We start from the raw sequence: 11,696 nt of genomic DNA, 5'->3' as shown, positions 1-11,696 counted from the left end.
CTTCAAACTATGCTTGGAGGCGTCGATGAAAAGTCTCCAGTCATTAGAGTTATACTATGGTGCTCCTAGTTTTAAGATAACCTTCGGAATGTTGTTGCAGTAAACCAAGGCTCCCTATTCAGAAAAGAAGAGTTTAAATTCTTGTTCACGATGTCTGTACCAATAGTATGTTCTCCTGGTGCCAATATGTTCCTTTCATGAAGTCTAAACCCGAGTAACTTGGCAGATTCCTTTGTAAGGCCAAGATCTCGAACAAAGTCATTTAATACACTTTGTTCGAACAGTCTCGGTTCTTTTTTAACACATTCAGAGGAGAAATCACAGTCAGAGTTAGTGCTCGCCATTTCTGCATCAGATTCAGAAGAGGGACAATCCTGTAAATGTTCTGGATGCTGTGGTACTGGTGTATCAGGGCCATGAGGAACAGGTAAAATTGCAGATCGAATATTGCTTGGCTACACATTGTTACCTTTGTTGCTACTGTTAAATCCCTTCACATCCACAGAACAGAAGTAGCAATGAGTACTGTGGTCTGGCGGTTCTCACCACATCATTGGAATACCGAATGGCAACGCAGTTCGCTTACCATTCAACCATTTCTGTAACTGCTCTATACAGGTTTTACAAGCCTTACTTGGTGCCCACGGCTTGTCTTGCTCTCCAAGTTCCAAGCCAAAGTAGGCGTAGTAGGGCTTTCTCATGAACTTGGTTATATTGCGCCGTTGTCTCATCGGCACGAAACTTCCACATACATAGAAGAATGTATCTGGATTGTTCTTGCAGCCACGTCGTGGCATGTTGATAGATGTAAGTTCAATAAAAGTATTAACACAGTACGTCACTCACATATAGAACACATATGAAGACAAAAATCTCTTTTCACTAGCAAGCAAGACACAACTCAGACTGTTGCGGACGAAGCACAACGAGAGAATGATGCCACTCAGCCAAAACCATGCGTTGCTGGCTATGTTGTACATAGTTGCCGGCTCTACATTCTGAGCATGATAATACAGAACTACGAGATGGCTGGAGGACGTCGAATTAATAAAATAAATTAATAAAAGAATGTGGAAATCTAAATTAAAGCAACACTCTTCCTAACAACGAAAGAAGTGCATTAATGCATGTGATGAAATAAATGTAATATAGGATTTTTGAGAAAATATGATGTGATGGGGAAAAAATTAACATCATATCCTGATTCAGGATGCAGAAGTCATCCTAAAAAGCAATACAGGATGGCGGCAATGAAACCATCGCAGGACAGTGTAATTTAGTTAATACCCATTTAGTATAAAAACACCAAAGAAAGGGAAATGAGGAACACTAGTGTGAATACAAGATATTAATACGAACCCTGGTGTAATTAAATTAGTCTTACAAGGATCTTGCTGGTACTAGTCTTGAAGGAAAATGCCTTTTGAAATTTAGATGTGAAGGCAAATAGGTCCAATGTGCAGGGTTGAAAAAAAATTACAAGTAGAAAATGTAAAGCGACCACCTTCACTAAAGAAAAATACAATTTGAAATGAAGCAGATTTACTGAGGTCAAGCTTAGTGAGAAATTTAATCTTAATTTACAAAACTGTTAGAAAAGCTTGCCTCGTGCAAACGTGAGGATGGATGTAAAATACTCTTACACCTATTGTGAATTTATTTGATAAAATCGATGGGTAAACTCCTGTAACAAGTTAAAATGTGGAATTAATTGAAATTAAATTACATTAGGAAATTTAAAATTGCTTACCCTGAGATAAGCCAGAGCTCCCGGATAACATGTCCGCTCTACATGATTCCGAAGACAGAATGAAATTACCTTCGGACGCGCTTCCCGAAGGTAGCCTGCGCTGGGTGGTGCAACAAGAAACAGCACAGCAAAATGACCAATGACTGCACAGGAGTTACCTTTCAATTTTTTTAAACCAATTGAATTTAAATTTTCATTTGATGCTTGTTGTCTTGTCCTTGGATACTTCCCAAAGCTTGTGTCTTGTGCAGTACAGGGTGTTCCACAAATTCAGACAATTAAATTTAAAACAATTCTGAAATGGTCCAGAATTTACTTGAAGTAAGCCAAATATAGATACACTCGCAGCACATGTCATTTTCAAATCTGTTGTCAAGATCTGGGGGTGAAGTACAAAATAAATTTATGAGAAGGTATTGGGCTGATGTTAAGTGCGAAAGGTACTTCACCTTGCGAAATGCTGGAATCCTCCCTAAATATTATAAATAATCACTTTTACACTTTGCAATAAAGTAAGTAATAAAAGTTGATCTCATATGGTGATAGCCACATACAAACCAAATTCAAAGATATAATCTTAAAGTTTTTAAAATGATTTTTGTGAATAGTTCATTAGCCAATCCATTGGGACCCCTGTTTGGGATGGCTTTAGGTGTGCTGATATGTATATATATATTGTAATTTGTGAGGGTGTCGAGGTTCAGGCATGCCTCTGACTGTAAGATGAGTGTTTAGATCATCACTAGGTCAACGACTTTGCATGTTGTCGTATGCTGTGCACCACAATCATGATGCCTGGTTGAGGAACAAAAGGAATTCTGGTAAGATCTAGAGGCACACATTCGGTCTGTTGATGTTAGTGAACCTTTGTTCATTGGTGGTGACCACAACTGTCATATCTAGAACTCATGCAAAGGTTTCGATTGGGCCCATAGTAGTCGTAGACTTTGGCACACAAAATTAAACTAGAGTGCGCTGAAGCATATGACCTGGCAATGGCAAGTACATTCTTAAAGAAACTCCTATTGTACCTCATCACTAGGGTCCTGATTAAAAGAAAATGCATATTTTGAATGTTATTGCATATATAGGTATATTTTTTTCTTATGTGTGATTGATTATCTAAGATTTCTGCATGAAACGAAAAATCTAATGGTCTCTATATATGTTCTACATCACTCTGCAATATGAGAAGCCTTTCCTGATCAAGGAAAGTGTTTTCAGTGTTGCAGGCGGATAATAACCCTTTTCACAAAGCTGTTTCCTTCTTTCTGACATTCAATCCATAAGCAACTACATAAGTGGAATCAGGCTGTTTTTGCTAGAAGAATTTTCAAAGCAGTCAGCACCAGAGTACAAGTATCGCCCAGTTACATCCGTCGTCGTAAAATGATCATTTTCAACGTATAAATTAATTCTGTCCAATGTAGAAAGTCATTGAGCCGTGAAAACATCGAAAGAGTCTTAATAACATAGTGCCATGCATCACTTTGCAAGGAATGAGACACGTTTATCAATTTAACACTGAGTTAAAATTAAATAATGTGTTTGGTAAGTGTATTTTGTTTTATGTTTAGTGCATGTTTTCAGCATTTTTAGTGCATATGTGCATGCATATTTTTGGAGTTTTTAGTGCATATGAATCCAGATCCTACTCATCACCTACATCATTGGTGGCCATGACATCTAAGGGGACTACTGGATGATGCAAAGAAAGGATATTTAGCTAGTGATTGACTCTTAAGATCATTCCTTCAGACAATATTACTCCCCAGCATAAACTCTTTGTACTTGATTTATGACTTCGCCTCTGGCCATCCATTCTGCTCATTACCACTAGTGAGCACATCAAGTGGTGTGAACTCTCCAGCGAAGCAGAACACCTTGTGGGTGGTATTGGACTCCTCCCTTAGGATACCAACCATGAAACATGGAACTAAATTGCTGAGAATTTTTTTATATTTTGGTATGGATATATGAGGTGGATGGGTCCAAATAGGAATGTGTGGGTATTCCAGGGATTTTTTGATGATACAGACCACTGTCATGTCTGTAGTGAAGATTCTCTAGGCCTAGGATAGAGAAGTGATGTCTTAACATTGATGCTTTCTCTAAAATAGCCACCATTAGTTTTTAAGTTTAAGTAGTTAAAAGCCTTTTTTCCCTTCTTATTTCTGTGCCTACTTGGCTTTGTTGTCATAATTTAGATTGCAAACAAAGATATCACCTTTTTGAAAGAATCTATGTCTCATAACATCCAATTCTTGAAGGCTTACAACAGGAAGCATAGGTCTTCGTTTCAAACATGGTGCATTCAAAATAAAACCAACAAAATAGGATTGAAAGAAGAAATCAAATTAGGAAAAATATTTTTCTGATAAGTAGACTTTACAAAACACATTTAGAAGCAGCCCATAGTGTATTGGGATGATCTTCTGAATTATACACATCAAAAACTCGTAAACATTACGATCAAAAACCATTTTTGATAAGAAATTAGAAAACCTTCAAAAGTCTCAAATTAATCACAACAATTTCACCCCCTTTATATCCACACCTAAAGAATCCATTTTTTTTCTACTTCTAAAAATCAGCAGATCAATGTTACTGCTGAGGAAACGGTGGCAAAATTTCATTCGCCTATCAAGAACATATCCAGCACAGAACTTGACGGGACAGAACTAGGTATGCTGAGTAGAGGACCAAAACATAATCTTTGTATGAAGTACTAGTCATGACAGTGAGAGAAACCGAACAAGCTAGTAATAAACTTCCACTAGAACAAAATGACGAGATTAGGTATAAAATTTTAAAAAATATTGCCTAATTACATTAAAAACCTCAAAAAGAACGTCAGTAATAATAAGGGCAATGCAATGAATAATGGATAAAGGCAACTATATAAACAAAACTCAAAATTTCTGTTTAGAAGAAAATTTCAAAATTATCAAAAAGGACCCCATCAATAAAATTCAAAAAATCTCAAAACCCTACTTAAAAACATAAACTTCATTCTTAGTGAACAGGATACCAGTAAGCTTATTAGTACAAATTCCAAACTAACCGCAGCAAGGGCTCTTCCAAACACCCATAAAGACAATATCCCAATAAGACCTATCATTAACTTCAAACCTAGTCCCACTTACAAAATAGCTCAATTTGTTCAGTGATTCTTAAAGAAGCATTACGTTTTCCTCGCTAGGAAAGCAATAAAAACACAAGAGGGTTCGGAAAAGTCACTAAAAACTTATAAATTCAACCGTTTCACTCTCTATTTTCATTTTATATCAAGGATATGTATCCCATTATCTCAGTTAATGATACTATACCCATTATGTAAAATAATTTATAACTACATAGTAAATAAATTAAGTAGAAATGAAATAGAAGAACCTGAGAATGTGGTTAACATTCCTCCCCCACCCCACTTGGAAAAAAGAAGATAATAACAACATCAACAATTAATTTTTACTTTTTAATGTTTTTTAAACTCACTGAAATTGTAACCTGACCGTATTCCGGATCTGAATGGTCACCCTCACTGGGGGACGGATAATTTTTTAATTAAATCTCTCTCTGACTGGTGAAATTTACTTTCAGAACAATATTTTTCTTTTTAATGATATCATCTATCAACAAAACGGATTGTCTATGGGTGTCCCAGCCTCTGGAATAATTGCACAAATGTATCTAGATCATTTGGAACATTCCAACATCAATAAAAAAGATAACTTTTTTTGTTGGGTGCAGTATGTGGATAATGTTTTTGCCATTTTGGATTACAGTCAATCAGTACTTAACAAAGTCAATACTTTAAATCGCTACATGAATAGTATGGAGACAGAGTTTTTCAAACCTTCAACTACTTAGATTTATCAATAACTAGAATAAGGATCACCTATCATACAATATTCATAGGAAACCGACTCAAACAGGTAATACTATTAAACAGGAATCTGTTCATCGCATCTCCCAAAATTGATCTTCCTATTACAGTCTGGTACACAGCGCTTATAACATTCTGCTGTCTCAAGTAGACTTAAATAAAGAGTTAGACACCATTTGTTATATAGCCAAAAATAATAGTTTTAGCAAGGATTTCATTAACAAAATTATCTTCAAAATCAGACATAAACCAAAATCATGTCTAAAATAAAACTCAAAGATTTTGCAACCTTCACTTTTAATAATAATAATTGTACCGGGAGGTACACCCACCCCGTTCATTTAAATGAAGCACTGTGGAAAATGCCATCTTAAATCTAAAACTCGCAACAACTAGCACGAGAAGTTTGGACTTGTGTCTACAGATGTCTCTACCAAAATAAAACTTATGTTATGCCCTCTAGTGTGAAGAGGAACTATTAAAAATCTAAAGTAATTTTTTATTTTAAGGTTTACTATTTAAGGTTGATTATTCTTTGTTTTTGGTATGTTAAAGTTATCAGTACTTTGATATCTTCCCGCCAACTTAAGATGTTGGATCAAAAATTAGATGTATGGCTTTTAAATCATTCCCGTTGTAAAAGGCTACTCCACCACCTCGTCTGTCAGTGCGGTCATGTCGTAAGAGCGAGTATCCATCGAGATTTACAGCACAAGACGGCAAATCTCCACGTAATCAGCTTTCTGATATGCCAATACAATGCACCTTATTATTTTCGAAAATAGCCTGTAGTTCTTCCAGGTGGCAACAGGAGAGAGCTCTCGGGTGATTCATCAGCTGTCGCCTCAGAATGGATCCTGTTGCCTCAGGGTATGGGAGGGGTGAGGGTTGAGTTAAGAGGGGAGGTGAGTAATGTGGGTCGTTGACATAAGGGACAGATTCGTCTACCAACATAACACAGCACATAAAGCAGAAGACAAAGAAGAATACATGCTTCTTACCTCCGTATCTTCTCTGATATCGTGCCGACTTTTCATGCACTCAATCACATTCACACTCAAAATAATAATACACTATAATACAAGCTTAAACTAATCCACACTTTTGTTACTTCACTACACTCTTTCACCCCCTAGCTGCTTGAATAACGTTGTTAAGATCAGCTCGTGTGGTCACTTGTAATTTTATCCCATCAGAGCTTAGAATAATGATTCGTCCATCTTTTGTCCATACAGATTTCTGACCGAAGTGGTCACGCGGTGTTTAGAATGTCCTTTCTTGTTGTTGTAAGCGATTCTGTTATCAGCATACCCGATCCCTTCAGCTATTTCATTGCACGCTAGATACGGTCACGTTCGTGATATCGCGTGAACTTTATAATGATGGGCCTTTTCCCTCCCATCACTACCTCAGCTGTTGTTCTCCTTGGTTTCCCAATTCTGTGATAGCAATCTAAATTGTCCAATGTCAAGTCTTTCCCTAGGTGGGATTTCACAACACCGAACACCTTATCATAGATGTCCTCATTCGGAGCTCCTGCCACCCTGTGGAGTAATAGGCAGTTTCTCCTTCTGTACTGCTCTGCTTTGTCGGTTAGGTCGTCCCATTTGGAGATCTGCTTATGCATTTCAGTAAGTTCGGACTTCACCTCCTTGAGCTCCTCGGTGACAGCAGCTCTGAAAGACTGGAACTCAAGGGCAAGTGCGTCTAGGGAGACATCGCCGGGGTTGGTAGCACTGCTGTTGGCGGCGCACGTTGCCTTTTCGAAGTGGGCTTGGTTGTCGTTTAGCTTTTCTTCGAATGAAGAAATCCGCTTGTTCAAAGACTTTAGAGATATTGTGAATGAATGTATCTAATCACTGAGTGTTATTTAGTAATGTAACTTGATCTAGTACGCACAAATTGTAGTTTAACTTGCTGATTTGCTAGGTGGTTTACGGAACTCTCTCGCACGCACTTCCTCACTGCTGTCATACTTGTAACTGTAATTTTCTAAAATGTAACTTTCAAACTAGTTAGAAAACTTAGCCGAAATTCGAGAATAGAGAGTGTGATACCCTCTCGAGCTCCCTATCAACTTGATTTTGAGGTGACTATGACCTTGTAACCGTTTTCTGTCTGTAACTTTTGTAACTTAAATCTTCTCCATCTAGTCACTTCAGTAGTATAGGCTTAGCCTCTGTAACTTCGGGGCAGAAGCCCAAATATGGTTTTAATCTTTTAATTGCAAATTTCAAGGAGTGCAAGTGTCTGCCTCCACATCATTTTGATTTTTGGACCAGTAACTTTAACCTGTTGTTTTTTCCACAAAGGCCTGGTAGATTGGGTATTCCCCTGTGAAATTGTATTTCCTTCTGTGTAAATGTGTCAGACTGTTCAGCATCTAAGACAATAAATACTGTTGGAATTGTAAAATGTATATTGTGCCTTTGATAGGCCTGGACATTTTGTTGAAAATGAAAATTTTATAGAGCGAAGACGCTCTGGGTGTTAATGTAAATGTTGAAGGATGCCTTTGGAATGCTGTAATGGTGTAATGTTCGGAGAATAGTCTCCTAGATAATTTTGTGGAGCAAAAAGTGCTCTTGAAACATTGTATATTTTGAATACTTTTGTAAACGAAATTGGGAGGGTCGTCTCTTTGACTGTTTTTTGAAAGGAGCCGCCGCGCTCATTGGAGAATGTGTAATTAGAGAGCCTCAAGCTCAAGGTTGTTTTATTCGATATTCTAAAATTATGATCTTTGTACCGAAAAAAAAAAAAAAAGAGAGAGCTGAGAAAGAAATATAACCATAATTTTAAAGTTTTAAATCAATCTTCTGATTGTCCTATCTTGACCCATTCATGCCCGCACCGTCTTTAACCTCTTGTCCACCACGGAATTCCCGGAACAATAATAATGATATCTACAACACCACCAACTCATTCAAGAAACATGGCATTAAAAAGCATTTAAAATGACTAACAATCATTTCTTGCACTTCCACAATCCAAGGTCAATCAACAAGGCTGACAAATTTAACAATTCAGAGATTTATAGATTAAAATGTCAAAAAACTGTCAGGCAAGTTATATAGGCCAGACTGACAGGAATTTTAACATCCGATACCTCGAACATACTAACACGTTAAAGCATAACACATAATCCGCAATCGGACAGCATATGGCGGATTCCAAACATAATTTTTCAAATATTGAACAGGACCTTCATGTGCTTAAAATTGTACAGAAAGGATCCCCGCTCAATATTACCAAAGATTGTTCCATATTTTTAGATCAACAGTGGAATACAGACTACAGTTTAAATGAACCAACAGAAAAAGCAAGCATATTGTGTGCGTCAGTTAATGTTTTGATCACAAAAGAATACCATAAGAAATCCTTAATTCAGCATAACAAACAACCAGACCTCCATATCCCCTCTTTCCCGCTACCACTCTTCGAATCTACACAGCAGTAAGCGTCGCACAGAGAAGAATAAACAGGCCACATTCAACACCTCTGACAGCCGGTCAACACGGGCCAAGGGGAGTAAGTACAGACAGAAAGACTAACTCATTCATTTTAAAACATCACTATCACACACTTAGCTTCATTTTTCTTTCGTTACAGGCATCCACATTTCTTCAACCTGCATTCATACATTAGTCGTTCAACTCTTCCTACCGAGCTGGATAGCTGCAGTCACTTAAGTGCGGCCAGTATCCAGTATTCAGGAGATAGTGGGTTCGAACCCCACTGTCGGCAGTTCTGAAGATGGTTTAATTAGGCCACGGCCGGTTCCTTCCCACTCCTAGCCCTTTCCTGTCCCATCGTCACCATAAGACCTATCTGTGTCGGTGCGACGTAAAGCCAATAGAAAAAAAAAGTCAACTCTTCCTGATCTTCTAATTACGATGCAGCCGTCGATATACGAAAAATAAGCAATAGCAGTAAATGATGTTTCCTCATAAAATAATAGCCCTGTATTACGCTAATTTAGTAATAACACATTAAAATCAAAATAAGAGTATGTTGAGCCACACCCGCCCTCTAACTAACGTATAATGTACAGAGCTTAAATATAAAATTCATTTGCTAACAGACATATTCAAAAGGACTTTATAATAGATTTTATATGAGCAAGTGTTAAATACCTATTCATTAACAAGGAATTTCTTTTAAATTCATTATTAATACATCAACTTCAATAGGTTTTAGGTTTAAAAAAAATACTATACCACCAAACAATATAAAAAAAGACGGACACATTTTCCATAGATGTGAATGTGAGAACATACTCCTTTAATTAGAGAAAATATTTTCACAACATGATGAATAATAAATTGCAAGAAGGGCATTATAGACACATCAGTGATTATAATTTCTGTCAAGAATTGAGTGTTTATGACAAAACAAAATTTTAGTGAAGTAAATAATTTTCTAAGTTTTTTAAGTTTGTGTTTGTTAGCTGAAGATGATCCTAAATAGGGACTGAAACTAGTCCCGAAATAATAAAACAGGCTATTTGACTGATATAATGTTGATGAGGTGGAACACCCCTTAAGGGAATTTCTTTGAAAACATTTTAATAAATAAGACCTATCTATGTCGGTGCGACGTAAAGCAACTTGTAAAAAAAAAAAAAAGGGTATTGTACTGAACATAAAATTGGAAGGTTGTGGGTTCGAATCCCACTGGTGTCCAGTTGGCCAGTTTTGTTCTGTACTTAACAAATTTGAGTATATACTGTATGTACTGAGCACGACATAATATGTTGAAAGTTTATTTTTAGTACAATGCGGTTGTGAAAATTATATATTCATGTCCTTTTCCCAAGCAATGGAAGAAAGCTCTGTGTGAGGAGATGAAGAGAAGACATAACCTATTCAGAGCTGTGGGGGAAAAAGAAGAGAAAACCATAAAATATGAGGAGAAACAAGAAATTAGTGATCAGAAAGACACACCAACATCCTCTGTGTAAACATTGTAAGTTTATAGAACTAAAAGTGCTGATGCCAGATTGCAGAATGGATCACAAGGACAGCAGGATATTCAAGAAGTGAGCATTTACCATTATAGGAAGTTTGCGTGAACATGTTACATATTTTCTCTTGACTTTCTTAGGACCTTGTGGGGATCAGGTGTGTTTGTCCCTATCTACACATTCATGAATGTACCTCGAAACTATGACTCCATTGAATGTTAATTGTAAACTTCTCGTGAGATTATTCCTTCTGATGGTAATCAAAACTATTTTTTCAAACAGTGATGCACTGACTTTCTCCTAGTAATTGTGTTGGAACTGGTGACTTGAAGGAGCTCTTTGTTTTCCAGTTTGAAGAGTGAATAGGCTCGAAAAATATTTGTCTTTGAAGGTATCTGTAAGGGAACTAGTGATCAGAACGACACTAGTTGATTTGTAAAATACTGTTTCATTGCATTTCATAATATACATTTTCTGTAATAAGGGTTGTTTTCTGTACACAGGTATCAAGAAACAAAAGATATGGATTCAGAGTTGGTGAATTTGATATGTAGCAGAGAAGTAGCACTTGCAGAGAATATGATACACGAGATTAGAGCTTACTTCATGTCAATTCTGTCAGATGAAGAACAGAGGTATGTTTAATTTTTTCTGCTTACATATTAAGGATTCATATACAGTAGAACCTTGATTATACGTTCCTGGAAACTACGTTTTCCCATATTATTCATTCAAATTACGTGGTCCCATGAGCATCCTAATTAAATCATTTAAAAATCCCGCATTATCCGTTCCTCGAAAAAACAATTTCTCGGATCAGCCATACAGAAATTTCAGTCCCATCAACGCTAAATCCTCAATCACGCATTTTTCAAGGAACTGTATTTCATGAAAGGACGCCTAGGGATACTTATGGACCTTGGTGTTAACGTCCCGTCATTGCGGTAATTTGAGGAAGTACTGTAAATTACAGGAAAAGCGATCGGCAGTGAACTTGCATAAGGGACCATCTTAGCATCGCATTTGGGTGGTATTGTTTAGAGATTCCTGGGAAATCATAAAGCAGAGGGTGTCCACATCAATTGGAAGGAGAT

General features: G+C 36.9%; 1 protein-coding gene across 1 annotated transcript in view; it reads left to right on the top strand.

Moving 5' to 3' along the window:
* The window catches only part of LOC136874351 (fanconi-associated nuclease 1), a 134,277-nt gene that overhangs the window by 37,721 nt on the left and 84,860 nt on the right, over positions 1-11,696 (top strand). The window contains exon 4 of the mRNA XM_068227764.1: positions 11,106-11,237. Coding sequence (XP_068083865.1) covers positions 11,106-11,237 — 132 coding nt within the window. The remainder of the gene's footprint in view (positions 1-11,105; positions 11,238-11,696) is intronic.

Source organism: Anabrus simplex, chromosome 5, assembly GCF_040414725.1.
Source record: "Anabrus simplex isolate iqAnaSimp1 chromosome 5, ASM4041472v1, whole genome shotgun sequence".
NCBI lineage: Eukaryota > Metazoa > Arthropoda > Insecta > Orthoptera > Tettigoniidae > Anabrus > Anabrus simplex.
The sequence above is the reverse complement of the archived record's forward strand: the minus strand, read 5'-3'. Positions and strand labels throughout refer to the sequence as shown.